This window comes from Engystomops pustulosus, chromosome 9 (genome assembly GCF_040894005.1).
Source record: "Engystomops pustulosus chromosome 9, aEngPut4.maternal, whole genome shotgun sequence".
Taxonomy (NCBI): Eukaryota; Metazoa; Chordata; class Amphibia; order Anura; family Leptodactylidae; genus Engystomops; species Engystomops pustulosus.
The window spans coordinates 110972842-110995443 of NC_092419.1; the positions used below are offsets into that span (position 1 = coordinate 110972842).

Here is a 22602-nt window from a genome sequence, read left to right on the forward strand (position 1 = left end):
CCACATATATCATATATATACCCCTCACACCACACCTGACCACACTGTGCCCCCACATATATCATATATACCCCTCACACCACACCTGACCACACTGTGCCCCCACATATATCATATATACCCCTCACACCACACCTGACCACACTGTGCCCCCACATATATCATATATATACCCCTCACACCACACCTGACCACACTGTGCCCCCACATATATCATATATACCCCTCACACCACAACTGACCACACTGTGTCCCCACATATATCATATATACCCCTCACACCACAACTGACCACACTGTGCTCCCACATATATCACATATACCCCTCACACTACAACTGACCACACTGTGGCCCCACATATATCATATATACCCCTCACACCACACTGTGCCCCCACATATATCATATATATACCCCTCACACCACACCTGACCACACTGTGCCCCCACATATATCATATATATACCCCTCACACCACACCTGACCACACTGTGCCCCCACATATATCATATATACCCCTCACACCACACCTGACCACACTGTGCCCCCACATATATCATATATATACCCCTCACACCACACCTGACCACACTGTGCCCCCACATATATCATATATACCCCTCACACCACAACTGATCACATTGTACCCCACATATATCATATATACCCCTCACACCACAACTGACCACACTGTGCCCCACATATATCATATATACCCCTCACACCACACCTGACCACACTGTGCCCCCACATAGATCATATATACCCCTCACACCACAACTGACCACACTGTGACCCCACATATATCATATATACCCCTCACACCACACCTGACCACACTGTGCCCCCACATGTATCATATATACCCCTCACACCACAACTGACCACACTGTGCCCCACATATATCATATATACCCCTCACACCACACCTGACCACACTGTGCCCCCACATAGATCATATATACCCCTCACACCACAACTGACCACACTGTGACCCCACATATATCATATATACCCCTCACACCACACCTGACCACACTGTGCCCCCACATGTATCATATATACCCCTCACACCACAACTGACCACACTGTGACCCCACATATATCATATATACCCCTCACACCTGTGCCTGTGAGGGCCCCCGGAGCTCCTGGTGGCAGCTGAGTGCATCTCTCTATGATCTTACTATCCATCTCTATGTAGATTTCTGACCTTGAATCCTCTGTGCCGCCTATCACCCACCACTCACAGATTCTCCACACTGAATACACGGCTTTTATATACTTTTAATTAATTCTCCAGAATCATTTCCTTTATTTTGAGTGCTGTTAACCCCTTGTGGTGGTGGCTCTTGTTGGAGGAGTCGTCTGGTATAACCTGTAGCCGTGTTCTGCACCCAGCGCCGGTGGGAGGTAAGGATGGGGCGTCTGAGGGTGCGCACCCCACCACCGCTGCTCCTCAGCTCTTCTCCCCCCTCGTCATCATTTCGTTGTGACCTTCTTCCCCAATCGGTGATATTCCTTTAACCTTTAAGAGTCGGAGTCGAGAAAACAAAGGTGGGGGAGGGGAGTCAATTAGCGAGAGGTCGATGTCATTCATGTAAATCAATGGAAACGAGTCACAAGGTCAATTTTATTTGTTAATAAGTCAAGGAAGCGCTTTATTACGGATGCATGAATTATAACAGGGCGGGGGTGCGGGCGGGGGCTTATTATTCTCAAATGCCTTGGAAGATGGAAGGTAAATGCAGATCAGCGGCGACTCTGAGCCTTGAAGGAAGCCAATTACTGCAGAGAAAGCCTTTTATGTAAATGGTGCGGGGGCCAGACCTGCCGAGGGTTAACCCTAACTGGACCGGGGCTCCTAGACCTGCCGGAGGGTTAACCCTACCTGGACTGCTACTCATAGACCTGCCGGAGGGTTAACCCTACCTGGACCGTTACTCCTAGACCTGCCGGAGGGTTAACCCTACCTGGACCGTTACTCCTAGACCTGCCGGAGGGTTAACCCTACCTGGACCGCTGCTCCTAGACCTGGCAGAGGGTTAACCCTACCTGGACCGCTACTCGTAGACCTGCCGGAGGGTTAACCCTACCTGGACCGTTACTCCTAGACCTGCCGGAGGGTTAACCCTACCTGGACCGCTGCTCCTAGACCTGGCAGAGGGTTAACCCTACCTGGACTGGTGCTCGTAGACCTGGAAGAGGGTTAACCCTACCTGGACTGCTACTCATAGGCCTGGCAGAGGGTTAACCCTACCTGGACTGGTGCTCCTAGACCTGCCGGAGGGTTAACCCTACCTGGACTGCTACTCATAGACCTGGCAGAGGGTTAACCCTACCTGGACTGGTGCTCGTAGACCTGGAAGAGGGTTAACCCTACCTGGACTGCTACTCATAGGCCTGGCAGAGGGTTAACCCTACCTGGACCGCTGCTCCTAGACCTGGCAGAGGGTTAACCCTACCTGGACTGGTTCTCATAGAGCTGCCCTACCTGGACTGATATACAGTGGGTACGGAAAGTATTCAGACCCATTTAAATTTTTCACTCTTTCTTCAATTGAAGCCAATTGCCAAGATCAAAAAAGTTATTTTTTTGCTAATTAAAGTGCCCTCTGCCCCCATCTTGTAGAAATTTTTGCTAATTTATTACACAAGAAAAAAACTGAAATCTCCCCAGGTGAGGAGTACTCGGCCCCCCAGTGATGAGTAGAAGCTTTGGAGCCGGTGCAGCCCGGAGTCTTCTTGGGAAGATGCTACAAGTTCCTCCCCCTGGATTTGGGGTCCTCTGCCTCCTCCTTGCAGATCCTCTCCAGGTCCTCACGTTGGTTGGTGACATTGGTGGAGACATTTTCCAGTCTCTCCAAAGATTCTCCATTGGGTTTGGGTCCGGGTTCTGGCTGAGCCGGTCAGGAATGGTCAGAGATGTTCTGATGCTGTGGTATTTTAGATGTGGGTTTGGGGTCAGTGTCATGTTGGAAGGTTCGGCCCAGGATATATAGAAGAGGTTCTGATTCAGGATATCTCTGTACTCGGCCGCATTCATCTCTCATTACCACCAGTGGTCCTGTCCCCCCCCCCCAGTATTGGGCACTGTCCCCCCCTCATAGCCTGGTGCTGCCCCCCATGTGTCACTGCTGGGACTGTATTTGGCAGGTGATGAGCGGCGCCGGTTTTCTCCACTCCTTAGAATTATCACCATAAAGTCCAATCTCCATCTCCTCGGAGCAGAGAATCTTATTCCTCATGGTCCGGACCCTCCATGTGTTCTGCTCCCTGTATGCGGCTCTCATGTGTCTTACCCCGAGGAGAAGCTTCCAGACTCTGCCATAAAGCCCAAACTACTGGAGTCACAGGGATCTTGGGGATCTTCTTCACCTCTCTCACCAAGGCTCTTCACCCACAATTGCTTAGAGGGCCAGGTGGACGAAGGGGTGTGGACGTCCCAAACTTCTTCCATGTAAGGATTATGGAGGCCACTGTGCTCTTAGAGCTGAAGAAATTCTTTTGTAACCGTGGCCAGATCTGCGCCTTGCCACAATTCTGCCTCTGAGCTCCTTGGGCAGTTCCTTAGACCTCATGATTCACATGCACCCAGACATGCACCCCTACGTCTTGGATAGACAGGTTTAAGCCTTTCCTAATCAAGTCCAATCAGTTTAATTAAACACAGCTGGACTCCAATGAAGGAATAGAACCATCTCAAGGAGGATCAGAAGGAAATGGACAGCATGTGAGTTACTTCGGAGTGTCACAGCAAAGGGGCTGAATACTAATGACCATGTGATATTGAAGTTTTTCTTGTTCAATAAAGCAGCAAAAATATCTACATTTTAGTTTTTTTTCTGTCAAGATGGGGGCAGAGGGCACATTAATGAGCAAGAAAAAAAAAAACTTTTTTTGATCTTACCAATTGGCTGCAATGGTACAAAGAGTAAAAAATGTAAAGGGGTCTGAATACTTTCTGTACCCACTATATGTAAATCTGGCAAAGGGTTAATCCCACCTGTCACTCAGGAAAACTACCTGAATGATCACTTATCAATCATGGGGGAGACATATAGGACATAGACGCCTATTTACACTATGGGGCATCATTAAAGGGCCATGGCTCAGGTTACAGAGACTATAGAGCAGTTACCAGAACTGTAAGTCCAGTGACGTGTCCCCCAGCCCCATCACAAACACCTGCACCCCAGGCCCCGCTACAGAGTATATTAGAGGGGAGCACCCCCAGGGGCCAGTGCATTGATATCAATCCTCTACATCTTCTCATATACGATGACCTTGTTCCCCATAGTGACCCCTAACCCCAGAACACAAGTGACCTCACCTGACGGCATTGATCCTGATGAATCCAGAGGCGTCACACGGCTCGTAATCCCCCTGCTTGTCCATGCTGTGGGGAAAGATGGAGGTTCAGTGCACGAAGATCAACTGGATATATTGTACATATCCGATATTCTGCATCCAGGGAAAGCTGGGTGGTGATGGCGGACACATTGGTCATCAGAATTAAAAGGGGCATGATGCTCATACTGTATGTAGCTGGGGGTCCCAGCAGTTGTAGGAACACCCCTCTATCTACTTCTATGGGAACTAATAGATAGGTTTCTGTCTGCTGGGACCCCTGTCATGGGGTTGGTTGGGAAGACTCCCAGGGCGGCCATCTTTAAAGACCCATAGAAATGAATAGAGTGCAGGCTAGGAATGTATAGGACACCTGCTAGGTGTCCCAGGAAGCAGCCTCCATAGAAGTGAATGGAGCAGAGTCCTGCATGCACATCACAGATCCCATTCTCTGGATGCTGCGACCCCAGACACTTCAGGATAGGGGTCAGGTAAGTACTCGCGGCCCACCACCATAGGGGACTACAAGAAAAAGCCCCATTAGGAGTCTAGGGGGTGACTGCTGGAGCAGGGGCCATAGGCAGACATGACTACAGTGATGCTTGGGAAAGCTGGGTGACAGTGGGGGCCATATTGACTGTATACCCCAATGGCTTTTTATAGACACCCCCATCTCTAGGTCCCCGCTTACTGTTCATAGCAAACTTACTATTACTATGAGACTAAATTACGGAAATTGTAAAACCACAACTCCGCCACCACCTCGGTGCCCGGCCAGCTCCAGCTTCCCCCCCCCCCCCATATAGAAATTACCACCAAAAAAAGCCTTGAGAATGATTTTACCTCCCTTGACGTGAAAGTAAAGTATGAAGGAAAGAGACGGAGAAGAAAAGCGGCGCCTTTTATTTTTGCTCATTGAAGTGACTGTGACCTGCTCTATAATTACATTACTTTATACCCACTGAGCGGAGGCATTTCCACCCGGCGCTGCTTGGAGCTCGTGCTCGTTCCCCCTGCTTCCCGTTACGCTGTCATTCAAAAGCTTTCAAAGCAAAGATGCAAAAGTCAAGAAGAAGAAAGGCAAATGGTTGGAGACGCGGTGAGTATAAAAGCCGTCTCTCCGCTGATCGCGCTCGCTTTAGCGGGTTGTTTTTTTGTTTTTTTTCTCCTCTTCTTTTCACTTTATTCATCTAATCTCCCCGAGAGAGAGAGCGAGAGTGACATAATGAGAGGGGTTGGATGGGGATTGAGAAGACGCTGATTTGGAAAACGGAAGGGAGGAGGTGGGAGAAGAGGAGGTGGAGGGGGCACCCAAGGTAAGTAGGTGGTGGAGATAATATGACAGCTCCGTCCTCTGCTCAGGTAAAATAAACAGAGGTGGGATATCCGAGCCGCCATAAACACTTGGTGGTCTTATCCAGGGGAGGGGGCCCCAATACTGTACCCCTGAAAACATTTGCCACCCCCGGGGCCTATACGTAATATGAGGAGCTTTGTCTTTTCATCTGAGCTTGGAGCAGTAAATCGAGACATAATGCAGCGGCATTGCTACCCTTATACAGCCAAGATGGGGAGGGTCCAGACTACACAATGAGATAGCTTTGTAGTCTGGACCCGCCCCTTTATTAAAAGAAGAGGCTGTATGACACACATTCAGCAGAACATCTAATATTCCAGATCTATTCTGCTGTGTGTGAATACTTCCTTACAGACCTATAGGCTCGGACGTTTCAGTCTTACCTGACCAGCTCCTCGTTATACAGAGACTGTGGCGACTCTCGGCCCAGCACGTACACCTGCCCCTTCAGCACAGACACCTGCACCTTGCCTTCCACCAGGTCCTGGGATTTGGCGATACAGGAACGGACAAAATCGCACTCAGGGCTGTACCAGTAACCTGCAGACACAAGTGAGAAGAACAGAGAGATCGTGTAAAGAATAGCCGCAGGACAATCGGGTACCTGCCGCGTCAGTAACGGTACAGAAATAACATCACATTACATCAACACAATGATTCCAGCCTCCTCCTGCATCTACACCCAGCAGTCCGGGTGCTGCCCGGTCACAGAATGGCAGAACTTTATGTAACTTGACATGAGCGGCCTGTGTGCGAATGACCGGGATCCTTCCCCACTCCCCTATGCAAGTGCACACTCGGCTCAACCAAGCATGCATGTACTAGGAAAGCAACCCTTCAGGATCTCGGGTCACCTCTGTGCTCGCCCCAGACCCCTCTGAACGTTGAAACTTCTCTGGCTTCTCCTCCAGAACCTACTGTGGTTTTCTGGAGCCCTCCAACCCTTCCAGACCCTTCTGTACCACCCAAACTTCATCAGGCCTTGCTGTACCCCCTCCCAGATTGCACTGTCCCCCCCAGGGCCCCTCTCCTATTCCGTGTGGACCCCTGTGTCCCCCTCTAGAGGTCGTTAGGCTCGTGTACACATTAGATATTTGTTAGGATTCAATGGTTGGGCCCTTGTCTACTGTGATATTATATCAACAGCAACAACAATAATTTCCCACCCGATTTATACAGAATCAGTCAAAACATCTCTTCTCCTGTGAATGGGCCGGTGCGGCGTTCACATTTAACAATTTCCCCTTCCGTCTCATTTTTTGAATGTCGACACGTTAAACGCGATCTGCGAGTTATAATGGGGAAATGGCTCTTGATAAGTTGCCGACTATTCACGCACGGCTGCACCAATTATCGCCGTTCGGGAACTGCCGGAGGAAGCGCGGCGGGGACTTGAAACATTTGGATTGTAATCCTAGAAAAGCAGCCATCTATAGGCCAGCGCAGGACGGGCTCCCCTGCATGAAAGACGCCAGGCTGCGGCCTGACCCCGCGTCTTATCAGGGTCAGGAATCAGAGGCCATATGGACGGGGGATTGCTGGGAGCCGGCTCAGGTGCGCTCACCTTCCATGGCATTCTCTGAAGGTAACATTAGTCACAGGGAGAAGAAAGGAAAGGAATACCAGAGCACATCTGTCCCTGAGCCTCCACCAGAGCGGCCGCTCCCCAGGGCTATGCTGCAGGAGCAGCCACAGAAAAGGAGCTTTATGTAAGGAGAAGAAACTTCCCCCTCCCGTACTTGTGACTTTTCTATGGTGACAACCAATATGCCCAACAATCAAGCTCCCACAGGGGTTGTCACCCAGCTTTCCTACACATCTAGTGGAACCGATACTCAAATATCGCTCAGAAGTTGGGGAAAGTTGGGTAATCATAAAACAGCAGCCTCTATGGGCATTTTTTAAAAGAATTAAAAAGTTTTGTACAACATTAGCAAAAAAAAACTGCTGCCTGGGAGATGCTTCTCCCATACCCACAGACAGATAACATTCGCTACAATAATGTGTTTGTGGTCACAGAACCAGAGAGATCTGTCCTGACCCGCTCGCTGTTGCAGTCATGTGACTATTGTGCTTGCTCTGGGACTTCCTGTCACGTGACTTCCACTCCTCATCACGGCACATTGATGTAGAAAGTCCAGAAGCAATTGCTTCCATAGAAACCTCAGAGCGAGCACAGTAAAGACATCACAGAAGCAGGAAATCTGGAGAACAAAACCTAACATGGTGCATTGTTTTTTGCATCCTTTGCCATTTTTAGGCACTTCTCTGGTCCTGAAATTATGATAGACTTTGTTATACTGTTATTTCTGTTCTGCAACATTGCTCCAAAAGTAATTTCTCTATCTCAGACAACCAAATCCACTGCACAGATACAGTTAGATGATAAAAGTATTTCTGCCAGAAGTCACCACTAGGGGGAGCTCCGGAGCTTACGGTTATATTCAATGGCCTAATTGTATGCAGTGAGCTCCCCCTAGTGCAGGAAGAAGAAATTTTATCATGTAAGTAGAGGATTTGTAACGTTGTATCACCAGAATATGATGGAATATTCTAACCAGCACAGAACGTTGGACCTAAAATGATCCGGTGCTGAGATGTGGACGTTCAGCTTAAGTTTTATGGAGATGGGGGGGGGGGGGGTCATTGCTTTTGTATGCAGACTCTATGGACTGACGTGTTGGGTGCGGGTCACCTACCATTGTAGACCTGCTCGGAGAACCTGAGCGACAGCTCCTGCTTGATCCTGCGCACCTCTCGGTCCATGGTGAAGGTCTCGATGTCTAAGTGAGCGTGGTGCAGTATGGTTCCAGCCGGCGTCTCGTAGATACCTAGCCATATTTTTTTTTTTTTCCCCATTTCGAAGCAGGAGGAGGGAGGGAGAGAGAAAGAGAAAGAAAAAAAAAATAAGACAAGGATACATGAAGCCCAAATTGCTGTCAAATGACACCATTAATGAGGCCCGTGACAGCAAAACTGCAGACGGACTTCATTCACTCTCAGCTTGCCGCAAAGTGTGTGTGTCATTACTACCCCGCTGGGGGCAAAGACAGACCACTCCGCACCTTGTGGTGAAAATGTGTAGATTCCTCTTTTTTGAAGAGGCTGAAATGACAGGTTTCAAGAACTGATCGCTTCACCGTCTCTAGCCCACCGGACTCCCGCAGGAAGGCTGTAATTAAAGCCAAGGAGAAGGAGAGGAGGCTCGGAGGAGAAGGGCCTGAAATAACAGTTCTCTATAGACCCCCCTCCTTGCCTCCCCTCCCTCTACCCCTCTACTTCACTCTCACTTTCGGCCAAGCAGAAGCGCTTAGGAAATAATACTATTTAAAAGAGCGGTGATTGGAAGGCGAGCCGCCTCACGTTGCGATGGAGAGCGCTACGCCAGGCAACAAAGCTGAAAGTATCTCTCTCCCGAGGAGAGCTGCTCATTTAGATAAGTGTCCGCCGGCTTTGGAAGGCAGCCGAGCGCAGTGACAGGTTAATTCTCCGCCTGTCAGAACAATGTTGAACTATGTTGGACACCAAACCTCTAACTTGCTGGGTTCTGAGCACCGAGCCAGCAGCAGCCTGGAAAAGATCTCATATCAGACACAACAGCAGAAGAACTCCATCCGGGCCTGCGAATGTGCTACACGGGGCAGGGATGGGGCTAGGCAGGGCACAGGAGGGCTGCACGGAGCAGGGATGGGGCTAGGCAGGGCACAGGAGGGCTACACGGGGCAGGGATGGGGCTAGGCAGGGCACAGGAGGGCTACACGGGGCAGGGATGGGGCTAGGCAGGGCACAGAAGGGCTGCACGGGGCAGGGATGGGGCTAGGCAGGGCACAGAAGGGCTGCACGGGGCAGGGATGGGGCTAGGCAGGGCACAGGAGGGCTGCACGGGGCAGGGATGGGGCTAGGCAGGGCACAGGAGGGCTGCACGGGGCAGGGATGGGGCTAGGCAGGGCACAGGAGGGCTACACGGGGCAGGGATGGGGCTAGGCAGGGCACAGAAGGGCTGCACGGGGCAGGGATGGGGCTAGGCAGGGCACAGAAGGGCTGCACGGGGCAGGGATGGGGCTAGGCAGGGCACAGGAGGGCTGCACGGGGCAGGGATGGGGCTAGGCAGGGCACATGAGGGCTGCACGGGGCAGGGATGGGGCTAGGCAGGGCACATGAGGGCTGCACGGGGCAGGGATGGGGCTAGGCAGGGCACATGAGGGCTGCACGGGGCAGGGATGGGGCTAGGCAGGGCACAGGAGGGCTGCACGGGGCAGGGATGGGGCTAGGCAGGGCACAGGAGGGCTGCACGGGGCAGGGGTGGGGCTAGGCAGGGCACAGGAGGGCTGCACGGGGCAGGGGTGGGGCTAGGCAGGGCACAGGAGGGCTGCACGGGGCAGGGGTGGGGCTAGGCAGGGCACAGGAGGGCTGCACGGGGCAGGGATGGGGCTAGGCAGGGCACATAAGGGCTGCACGGGGCAGGGATGGGGCTAGGCAGGGCACATAAGGGCTGCACGGGGCAGGGAAGGGGCTAGGCAGGGCACAGGGGGGCTACACGGGGCAGGGATGGGGCTAGGCAGGGCACAGGAGGGCTACACGGGGCAGGGATGGGGCTAGGCAGGGCACAGGAGGGCTACACGGGGCAGGGATGGGGCCACGCAGGGCACAGGAGGGCTACACGGGGCAGGGATGGGGCCAGGCAGGGCACAGAAGGGCTGCACGGGGCAGGGATGGGGCTAGGCAGGGCACAGGAGGGCTGCACGGGGCAGGGATGGGGCTAGGCAGGGCACAGGAGGGCTACACGGGGCAGGGATGGGGCTAGGCAGGGCACAGGAGGGCTACACGGGGCAGGGATGGGGCCAGGCAGGGCACAGAAGGGCTGCACGGGGCAGGGATGGGGCTAGGCAGGGCACAGGAGGGCTGCATGGGGCAGGGATGGGGCTAGGCAGGGCACAGGAGGGCTACACGGGGCAGGGATGGGGCCACACAGGGTACAGGAGGGCTGCACGGGGCAGGGATGGGGCCACACAGGGTACAGGAGGGCTGCACGGGGCAGGGATGGGGCAAGGCAGGGCACAGGAGGGCTGCACGGGGCAGGGATGGGGCCAGGCAGGGCACAGGAGGGCTGCACGGGGCAGGGATGGGGCCAGGCAGGGCACAGGAGGGCTGCACGGGGCAGGGATGGGGCCAGGCAGGGCACAGGAGGGCTACACGGGGCAGGGATGGGGCCACGCAGGGCACAGGAGGGCTGCACGGGGCAGGGATGGGGCCAGGCAGGGCACAGGAGGGCTGCACGGGGCAGGGATGGGGCCAGGCAGGGCACAGGAGGGCTGCACGGGGCAGGAATGGGGCCAGGCAGGGCACAGGAGGGCTACACGGGGCAGGGATGGGGCTAGGCAGGGCACAGGAGGGCTGCACGGAGCAGGGATGGGGCTAGGCAGGGCACAGGAGGGCTGCACGGAGCAGGGATGGGGCTAGGCAGGGCACAGGAGGGCTGCACGGGGCAGGGATGGGGCTAGGCAGGGTACAGGAGGGCTGCACGGGGCAGGGATGGGGCTAGGCAGGGTACAGGAGGGCTGCACGGGGCAGGGATGGGGCGAGGCAGGGTACAGGAGGGCTGCACGGGGCAGGGATGGGGCTAGGCAGGGTACAGGAGGGCTGCACGGGGCAGGGATGGGGCGAGGCAGGGTACAGGAGGGCTGCACGGGGCAGGGATGGGGCGAGGCAGGGTACAGGAGGGCTGCACGGGGCAGGGATGGGGCTAGGCAGGGCACAGGAGGGCTGCACGGGGCAGGGACGGGGCCAGGCAGGGCACAGGAGGGCTGCACGGGGCAGGGATGGGGCCACACAGGGTACAGGAGGGCTGCACGGGGCAGGGATGGGGCCACACAGGGTACAGGAGGGCTACACGGGGCAGGGATGGGGCCACACAGGGCACAGGAGGGCTGCACAGGGCAGGGATGGGGCTAGGCAGGGCACAGGAGGGCTACACGGGGCAGGGATGGGGCCACGCAGGGCACAGGAGGGCTGCACGGGGCAGGGATGGGGCTAGGCAGGGCAGAGGAGGGCTGCACGGGGCAGGGATGGGGCCACACAGGGTACAGGAGGGCTGCACAGGGCAGGGATGGGGCCACACAGGGTACAGGAGGGCTGCACAGGGCAGGGATGGGGCTAGGCAGGGCACAGGAGGGCTACACGGGGCAGGGATGGGGCTAGGCAGGGCACAGGAGGGCTGCATGGGGCAGGGATGGGGTCACACAGGGCACAGAAGGGCTGCACGGGGCCACACGGGGTATAGATGGGGCCACACAGAGCAGGAATGGGGCCACACGGGGTATGGATGGGGCCACACAGAGCAGGGAAGTGTCACATGGGACAGGGAAGGGGTACACAAGGCAGAATTAGAGGCACACAGGGCTGGGATGGGGGCCACACAGGGCAGGCATGGGGCCACTGTAAATATTATAAATGTAAGTAGTAGGAAGCTAAAGGGTAAATATGTATCAAATGCAACATTGTAGAATTACACAATTAGGGAAAGATTACTACACAATGGGGCACATTTACTAAGGGGCGTGCGCCAGTTTTATGTTGCACTTTGCATGTTCTTTCACGCGCCAACTGCTTGCACATGTATTTAGGAAGTGTCCGAGGCACGTCTGTGGCACACGCTGCACTATTACTCATGCGGCACAAATTTCTGCACCGAAGGGCGTCCGGTGCTCGGTCGGACCGTGTGTCACATTTATCATACAAAATGCAGACAGAATTGTGTTGCAGGCCCCATGTTGAAGCTGCACCAAAAAAAGTGTCAGAGCAATGCAGGGGGCGTCAGATTCATGAAGAACGGGCGTTACATGTCCTGAATCTGGCGCCCCCTGCACACCACACAGGACACTGCACTGATCTTAGTAAATGCCCCAGTGTAGCCGATTGTACACTCACTTCTCAGAGATTAGAAAAGATTTCTGCTTATTTCTGAAAACAGCATCACAGTTAAGCTGCAATTCCATAAACAACCTGTGGACAGGTGTGGCGCTATCTCTGGAAGTACTGTATACACCAAACCCCAGACTGCTCCCTCTGTACCCCCCCTACATCTACAACCCTGACTGCTCCCAACCCTCAAAACAGGGGGGTGAGAAAACCAACATAAACAGCAAGAGACGTCATAAATGGTAGAAAATTGTAAATCTTATTAAATTCAAATATGTAAATTTTATTAAATTCAAATATAGCATACTGGTTAAAAGTGAGCCCCACTACAAAAGGGGGGACACAAGCAAGAGTTGCATCACGGGCGACAGAACAACACATCTATATGTAAAAACATATATGGGCATCCGTGGCCTTATACAAATATACAATAATAACGTTGGGAAGCATGAAAGGTGATGAGTCACATAACCTGCAATCAATGCATACATACTACTGTGTCAAGCTTAGCCAGCGGGGTTGCTGCTATCTCGGGTAACGAGTTCAATATGGGTAAGCTTGACACAGTAGTATGTATGCATTGATTGCAGGTTATGTGACTCATCACCTTTCATGCTTCCCAACGTTATTATTGTATATTTGTATAAGGCCACGGATGCCCATACATGTTTTTACATATGGATGTATTGTTCTGTCGCCCGTGATGCAACTCTTTGTAGTGGGGCTCACTTTTAACCAGTATGCTATATTTGAATTTAATAAAATTTACAATTTTCTACCATTTATGACGTCTCTTGCTGTTTATGTGGGTTTTCTCACCCCCCTGTTTTGAGGGTTGAAAGATAGGTTTTATTTATGCTCTCCAACAAGCTTCATGGAGTATAATTATTATAGGGAAGCATGACCAGTACACTGTGACAGACATATTACACCATTATAACCCCTTTTCTTTCCCTATTTGTGTATGTTCAATTTTGGTTTATATATAACCCTGACTGCTCCTTCTGTACCCCCCCACCCCTATATCTACACCCCTGACTGCTTCCTCTGTACCCCCCCCCCCCTACATCTACACCCCTGACTACTCCCTCTGTACCCCAATATCTACACCACTGACTGCCTCTCTGTACTCCCTATATCTATCTACACCCCTGACTGCTCCCTCTGTACCTCCCTATATCTACACCCCTGACTGCTCCCTCTGTACCCCCCTATATCTACACCTGTGACTGCTCCCTCTGTACTCCCTATATCTATCTACACCCCTGACTGCTCCCTCTGTACCCCCTATATCTACACCCCTGACTGCTCCCTCTGTACCTCCCTATATCTACACCCCTGACTGCTCCCTCTGTACCCCCCTATATCTACACCTGTGACTGCTCCCTCTGTACCCCCTATATCCACACCCCTGACTGCTCCCTCTGTACCTCCCTATATCTACACCCCTGACTGCTCCCTCTGTACCCCCCTATATCTACACCCCTGACTGCTCCCTCTGTACCCCCCTACATCTACACCCCTGACTGCTCCCTCTGTACCTCCCTATATCTACACCCCTGACTGCTCCCTCTGTACCCCCCTATATCTACACCCCTGACTGCTCCCTCTGTACTCCCCTATATCTACACCCCTGACTGCTCCCTCTGTACCCCCCTACATCTACACCCCTGACTGCTCCCTCTGTACCCCCCTATATCTACACCCCTGACTGCTCCCTCTGTACCTCCCTATATCTACACCCCTGACTGCTCCCTCTGTACCTCCCTATATCTACACCCCTGACTGCTCCCTCTGTACCCCCCTATATCTACACCCCTGACTGCTCCCTCTGTACTCCCCTATATCTACACCCCTGACTGCTCCCTCTGTACCCCCCTATATCCACACCCCTGACTGCTCCCTCTGTACTCCCCTATATCTACACCCCTGACTGCTCCCTCTGTACCTCCCTATATCTACACCCCTGACTGCTCCCTCTGTACTCCCCTATATCTACACCCCTGACTGCTCCCTCTGTACCTCCCTATATCTACACCCCTGACTGCTCCCTCTGTACCCCCCTATATCCACACCCCTGACTGCTCCCTCTGTACCTCCCTATATCTACACCCCTGACTGCTCCCTCTGTACTCCCCTATATCTACACCCCTGACTGCTCCCTCTGTACCCCCCTACATCTACACCCCTGACTGCTCCCTCTGTACTCCCCTATATTTACACCACTGACTGCTCCCTCTGTACCTCCCTATATCTACACCCCTGACTGCTCCCTCTGTACCTCCCTATATCTACACCCCTGACTGCTCCCTCTGTACTCCCCTATATCTACACCCCTGACTGCTCCCTCTGTACTCCCCTATATCTACACCCCTGACTGCTCCCTCTGTACCTCCCTATATCTACACCCCTGACTGCTCCCTCTGTACCCCCTATATCCACACCCCTGACTGCTCCCTCTGTACCCCCCTATATCTACACCCCTGACTGCTCCCTCTGTACCCCCCTACATCTACACCCCTGACTGCTCCCTCTGTACCCCCCTACATCTACACCCCTGACTGCTCCCTCTGTACCCCCCTACATCTACACCCCTGACTGCTCCCTCTGTACCTCCCTATATCTACACCCCTGACTGCTCCCTCTGTACCTCCCTATATCTACACCCCTGACTGCTCCCTCTGTACCTCCCTATATCTACACCCCTGACTGCTCACTCTGTACCCCCTACATCTACACCCCTGACTGCTCACTCTGTACCCCCCTTTATCTACACCCCTTACTGTTCCGTCTGTATCCCCTATATCTACACCCCTGACTGCTCCCTCTGTACTCCCCTATATCTACACCCCTGACTGCTCACTCTGTACCCCCCTATATCTACACCCGACTGCTCCCTCTGTACCCCCCTATATCTACACCCCTGACTGCTCCCTCTGTACCCCCCTATATCTACACCCCTGACTGCTCCCTCTGTACTCCCCTATATCTACACCCCTGACTGCTCCCTCTGTACTCCCCTATATCTACACCCCTGACTGCTCCCTCTGTACTCCCCTATATCTACACCCCTGACTGCTCCCTCTGTACCTCTCTATATCTACACCCCTGACTGCTCCCTCTGTACCTCCCTATATCTACACCCCTGACTGCTCCCTCTGTACTCCCCTATATCTACACCCCTGACTGCTCCCTCTGTACCCCCCTATATCTACACCCCTGACTGCTCCCTCTGTACCCCCCTATATCTACACCCCTGACTGCTCCCTCTGTACCTCCCTATATCTACACCCCTGACTGCTCCCTCTGTACCCCCCTATATCTACACCCCTGACTGCTCCCTCTGTACCCCCCTATATCCACACCCCTGACTGCTCCCTCTGTACCCCCTATATCCACACCCCTGACTGCTCCCTCTGTACCCCCCCCCCCTATATCTACCCCCCTGACTGCTCCCCCTGTACCCCCCTATATCTACCCCCCTGACTGCTCCCCCTGTACCCCCCCTACATCTACACCCCTGACTGCTCCCTCTGTACCCCCCTATATCCACACCCCTGACTGCTCCCTCTGTACCCCCCTATATCCACACCCCTGACTGCTCCCTCTGTACCCCCTATATCCACACCCCTGACTGCTCCCTCTGTACCCCCTATATCCACACCCCTGACTGCTCCCTCTGTACCCCCTATATCCACACCCCTGACTGCTCCCTCTGTACCCCCCTATATCTACACCCCTGACTGCTCCCTCTATACCCCTATATCTACACCCCTGACTGCTCCCTCTGTACCCCCCTATATCCACACCCCTGACTGCTCCCTCTGTACCCCCCTATATCTACACCCCTGACTGCTCCCTCTGTACCCCCCTATCCCAGCTCCTCCATGTTCTCTGATGACAGAGCTGAAGCCCCCCCATGTAGGAGGCGTCCGTGTCTGTGCGTGGACCGTCTCTCTTTGCCTCTGACCTCACTGACACTGGAAGCTGATAACAGATGAAGTTGTCAGGAAAAATGTTTTGCTAAATCAGCCGCAAAATAATCTTCCGGGGTGAGGAGGGTAACATCTTCCCATTTCCAGTGTCTCCAAAATTACTCCCTTCACAGTCCTTGAAAGTCAGGGGGAAAATTAACTGAGAGGAAATGGAGACTGAATGAAGATGACAGGTCCCCGATACCGGAGGACGGAGGCAACAGCCGGAGCCGAGACACCGGAGGACGGAGGCAACAGCCGGAGCCGAGACACCGGAGGACGGAGGCAACAGCCGGAGCCGAGACACCGGAGGACGGAGGCAACAGCCGGAGCCGAGACACCGGAGGACGGAGGCAACAGCCGGAGCCGAGACACCGGAGGACGGAGGCAACAGCCGGAGCCGAGACACCGGAGGACGGAGGCAACAGCCGGAGCCGAGACACCGGAGGACGGAGGCAACAGCCGGAGCCGAGACACCGGAGGACGGAGGCAACAGCCGGAGCCGAGACACCGGAGGACGGAGGCCACAGCCGGAGCCGAGACACCGGAGGACGGAGGCCACAGCCGGAGCCGAGACACCGGAGGACGGAGGCCACAGCCGGAGCCGAGACACCGGAGGACGGAGGCCACAGCCGGAGCCGAGACACCGGAGGACGGAGGCCACAGCCGGAGCCGAGACACCGGAGGACGGAGGCCACAGCCGGAGCCGAGACACCGGAGGACGGAGGCCACAGCCGGAGCCGAGACACCGGAGGACGGAGGCCACAGCCGGAGCCGAGACACCGGAGGACGGAGGCAACAGACGTAGCCGAGATACCGGAGGCAACAGACGTAGCCGAGATACCGGAGGACGGAGGCAACAGACGTAGCCCAGATACCGGAGGCAACAGACGTAGCCGAGATACCGGAGGACGGAGGCAACAGACGTAGCCGAGATACCGGAGGCAACAGACGTAGCCGAGATAACGGAGGACGGAGGCAACAGACGTAGCCCAGATACCGGAGGCAACAGACGTAGCCGAGATACCGGAGGCAACAGACGGAGCCGAGATACCGGAGGCAACAGACGGAGCCGAGATACCGGAGGACGGAGGCAACAGACGGAGCCAAGATACCGGAGGAGTGACATATAGAGGATGGGGTCAGGACCACGGACAGCGGCCTAATAAATGTGTATCTAATCCCATTGTGTGTGATACTGTCTCCTGAGCTGTGTATATAATTCCAGCATGTGTGATACAGCAGCTCAGATGACAGTATCTAATTCTATCCTTACTTGAGCGGTGTATCTAATTCTAAGTAGTTCATTATTGTCTGCTGTACCCAATTCTATCCTATCCTACCGGGGAGTGACATATAGAGGATGGGGTCAGGACCACGGACAGCGGGCTAATAAATGTGTATCTAATCCCATCATGTGTGATACTGTCTCCTGAGCTGTGTATCTAATTCCATTATGTGTGATACTGACTGCTGAGCTGTGTATCTAATCTCAGCCTGTGTGATACTGACTGCTGTGTATCTAATCCCATCCTGTGTGATACTGTCTGCTGAGCTGTGTATCTAATCCTATCCTGTGTGATACTGGCTGCTGAGCTGTGTATCTAATCCCATCCTGTGTGATACTGCCTGCTGAGCTGTGTATCTAATCCTATCCTGTGTGATACTGACTGCTGAGCTGTGTATCTATACCCATCCTGTGTGATACTGTCTGCTGAGCTGTGTATCTAATCCTATCCTGTGTGATACAGTCTGCTGAGCTGTGTATCTAATCCTATCCTGTGTGATACTGCCTGCTGAGCTGTGTATCTAATCCCATCCTGTGTGATACTGTCTGCTGTGCTGTGTATCTAATCCTTTCCTGTGTGATACTGACTGCTGAGCTGTGTATCTAATCCTATCCTGTGCGATACTACCTGCTGAGCTGTGTATCTAATCCTATCCTGTGTGATACTGTCTGCTGAGCTGTGTATCTAATCCTATCCTGTGTGATACAGTCTGCTGAGCTGTGTATCTAAGCCTATCCTGTGTGATACTGTCTGCTGTGCTGTGTATCTAATCCTATCCTGTGTGATACTACCTGCTGAGCTGTGTATCTAATCCTATCCTGTGTGATACAGTCTGCTGAGCTGTGTATCTATACCCATCCTGTGTGATACTGCCTGCTGAGCTGTGTATCTAATCCTATCCTGTGTGATACAGTCTGCTGAGCTGTGTATCTAATCCTATCCTGTGTGATACTGCCTGCTGAGCTGTGTATCTAATCCCATCCTGTGTGATACTGTCTGCTGTGCTGTGTATCTAATCCTTTCCTGTGTGATACTGACTGCTGAGCTGTGTATCTAATCCTATCCTGTGCGATACTACCTGCTGAGCTGTGTATCTAATCCTATCCTGTGTGATACAGTCTGCTGAGCTGTGTATCTAATCCCATCCTGTGTGATACTGTCTGCTGTGCTGTGTATCTAATCCCATCCTGTGTGATACAGACTGCTGAGCTGTGTATCTAATCCTATCCTGTGTGATACAGTCTGCTGAGCTATGTATCTAATCCTCTCCTGTGTGATACTGTCTGCTGAGCTGTGTATCTAATCCTATCCTGTGTGATACTGACTGCTGTGCTGTGTATCTAATCCTCTCCTGTGTGATACAGTCTGCTGAGCTGTGTATCTAAGCCCATCCTGTGTGATACTGTCTGCTGTGCTGTGTATCTAAGCCTATCCTGTGTGATACTGTCTGCTGAGATGTGTATTTAATCCCATAATGTGTCACACTTTGCTGAGATACTCTATTGAATTATTTCTTGTTTGATACGGTCTGTTGGCCGCAGATCACTATGTCCCCATCGTACGCTTGCTTCCACCCTACTGTCAGCAGATATTGTGGTGTGGCCCTAGGATTACCTTCCGTGGCCCCTGTAGAGACCCGCAGGACATTATCAGGCTGCAGGGGATTGTGGGAAGATGGCGGAGGCTGCAGTGGTGACATGTACTGCTCTGTGCGGCCCCCTCCTCACTGCGGATGGTGGGGTCTTGTTTTCATGTTTTCATTGCTGTGACATCTGTCACCAAATACAAGAGACTGCACCGATACAGTGACAGCCCCGGAGGAGAGAGACCCCAACCAGAGGAGAGCGTCACATCACACTACCTGCTACAGGGGCAGAGGCTGTATCGCATGCTGGGATTAGATACACGGCTCAGCAGACAGTATCACACCTGAGGGGATGAGATACACGGCTCACCAGACAGTATCACACCTGAGGGGATGAGATACACGGCTCAGCAGGCAGTATCACACCTGAGGGGATTAGATACACGGCTCAGCAGGCAGTATCACACCTGAGGGGATTAGATACACGGCTCAGCAGGCAGTATCACACCTGAGGGGATTAGATACACGGCTCAGCAGGCAGTATCACACCTGAGGGGATTAGATACACAGCTCAGCAGGCAGTATCACACCATAGGATTAGATACACAGCTCAGTAGACAGTATCACACAGGAGAGGATTAGATACACAGCTCAGAGACAGTATCACACAGGATAGGATTAGATACACAGCTCAGCAGGCAGTATCACACACGGTAGGATTAGATACACAGCTCAGCAGTCTGTATCACACAGGATAGGATTAGATACACAGCTCAGCAGACAGTATCACACAGGATGGGATTAGATACACAGTTAAGCAGACAGTATAACACAGGATGGGATTAGATACACAGCTCAGCAGACAGTATCACACAGGATAGGATTAGATACACAGCTCAGCAGACAGTATCACACAGGATAGGATTAGATACACAGCTCAGCAGGCAGTATCACACACGGTAGGATTAGATACACAGCTCAGCAGACTGTATCACACAGGGTAGGATTAGATACACAGCTCAGCAGACTGTATCACACAGGGTAGGATTAGATACACAGCTCAGCAGACTGTATCACACAGGGTAGGATTAGATACACAGCTCAGCAGTCAGTATCACACACGGTAGGATTAGATACACAGCTCAGCAGACAGTATCACACACGGTAGGATTAGATACACAGCTCAGCAGACTGTATCACACAGGGTAGGATTAGATACACAGCTCAGCAGACTGTATCACACAGGGTAGGATTAGATACACGGCTCAGCAGACAGTATCACACACGGTAGGATTAGATACACAGCTCAGCAGACTGTATCACACACGGTAGGATTAGATACACGGCTCAGCAGACAGTATCACACACGGTAGGATTAGATACACAGCTCAGCAGACTGTATCACACACGGTAGGATTAGATACACGGCTCAGCAGACTGTATCACACAGGATAGGATTAGATACACAGCTCAGCACTGTATCTCTGGTATACAGTAAGTGATTGCCGGTGTTTTACTCGGCAGCTTCTTCTCATTATCTCACTGGAGACTTCATGGCGTCTTCATATTTTGTGTGTAATTTAACAGGTTTTTGGCTTTGTTACAGGCGCAGCGCTCGGCTTTTCAGTAAAGTGAATTATTTTTAACGTTTGATGAATAAACATGTTGTTCCCTGCTGTATGAGCGCGAGGAGTGTAAGTGATTATACAGCGCAGGGAACGTCATCCAAGACCAGAAATAGAGCAGCTAGGCCGCCCACAACACGCCATGCCACTGCCAGGGCCACAGGGGGAGGGAGGGTGACCCAGGGGGCCGGAGGGAAGGGTGGTGGGCCAAAGGGGGCTGGGAATGGTGGCCGGCCACAGGGGGAGCGAGGGTGACCCAGGGGGCCGGAGGGAAGGGTGGTGGGCCAAAGGGGGCTGGGAATGGTGGCCGGCCGCAGGGGGAGGGAGGGTGACCCAGGGGGCCAGAGGGAAGGGTGGCCGGCCACAGGGGGAGCGAGGGTGACCCGGAGGGAAGGGTGGCGGCCACGGTGGGGCGGTAATGGTGGCGGGCCACAGGAGGGGGAGGGTCCGGCGGGCCGCCACAAGGGGCCGGAGGGAAGGGTGGTGGGCCACAGGGGGCCCGAAGGGATGGGTGGCGGGCCACAGGGGACAAGAGGGAAGGGTGTCAGGCCACAGGGGGCAGAGGGAGGGGTACTGGGCTACAGGTAACGGGGCAGGGGGATGGTGGGCCACAGGAGGCGGGAGGGTGGTGAGCCACATGGGGCCAGAGGGAGGGGTGGGGGGCAGGAGGGTGGAGGGCCACAGGGGACCAGAGAATGATGGGCCACAGAGGGCCAGAAGGACGAATGGCGGGTCTCAGGGGTAGGAGGATGGCCGGCCACAGGGTTGATGCAGGCACAGGAAACTTTCCCAGGGGTGGCCTTCACTTGGAGATTGCGGATGGCTTGGATACAGAAGACATGTGGTAGGGAGATGAATCCTGGGGGCCTTCTTGATCGCCCACCAGTCCGCTCCCACTCATCATGTACAGTTCCCTAGAGAGAACTATGGATAAAATCCAGGGCCTGTGAGGATATTGCAGCAGAGGCTGTGTCTGTGCAGTCTCCAGCCTTCCCTCTCTGCATGTGGGATATAACCACCAGTCCACCAGGGACATGCATCCCAGACCACTGATTCCACTATAAACCATATACAGGGCCGGCGTCAGCACTGGGCACACCTGGACCCCTAAACCGGGGCCCAGAGCTGCTGGGGGGCTCACATAAGGCTGTACATAAGAAATCCATGGGTTGAAGGAACTGTATCTAATTAATCCATAGGGGGTGAGGGGGCTTTATATAATATAACCATGAGGGGGCTGTTTGGGATTATAAACTAGGGAATATTTTAGGGAACAGGAGACTGTTTTAGTTTCTGAATTTTTAATTCCGCTACTTGAGTTCACGGCAAAGGGCCCACTGATACCTGGAGCTGATCCGGACCATATGAACAGCATACACAATGGGATATAACCCATATAACCTTCATGTCACCCAAGACCAGCAGGGCCAGGTGACCCAGCACAGGCGCTATCTGTGTACTCAGTGTCCAGTGACCCAGTAATATGTACCCAGGCGCTATCTG

The 22602-nt window shown here is 53.5% G+C and overlaps 1 protein-coding gene across 1 annotated transcript in view; it reads right to left on the reverse strand.

Moving 5' to 3' along the window:
- Positions 1 to 1270: 1270 nt before the first annotated feature.
- ASS1 (argininosuccinate synthase 1) overlaps positions 1271 to 22602 on the reverse strand; it is a 68101-nt gene continuing 46769 nt past the window's right edge. Inside the window, exons 13-16 of the mRNA XM_072125737.1 lie at positions 8408 to 8539; positions 6092 to 6248; positions 4335 to 4400; positions 1271 to 1529 (exon numbers count right to left, since the gene is read on the reverse strand). Coding sequence (XP_071981838.1) covers positions 1484 to 1529; positions 4335 to 4400; positions 6092 to 6248; positions 8408 to 8539 — 401 coding nt within the window. The 3' untranslated portion in view covers positions 1271 to 1483. The remainder of the gene's footprint in view (positions 1530 to 4334; positions 4401 to 6091; positions 6249 to 8407; positions 8540 to 22602) is intronic.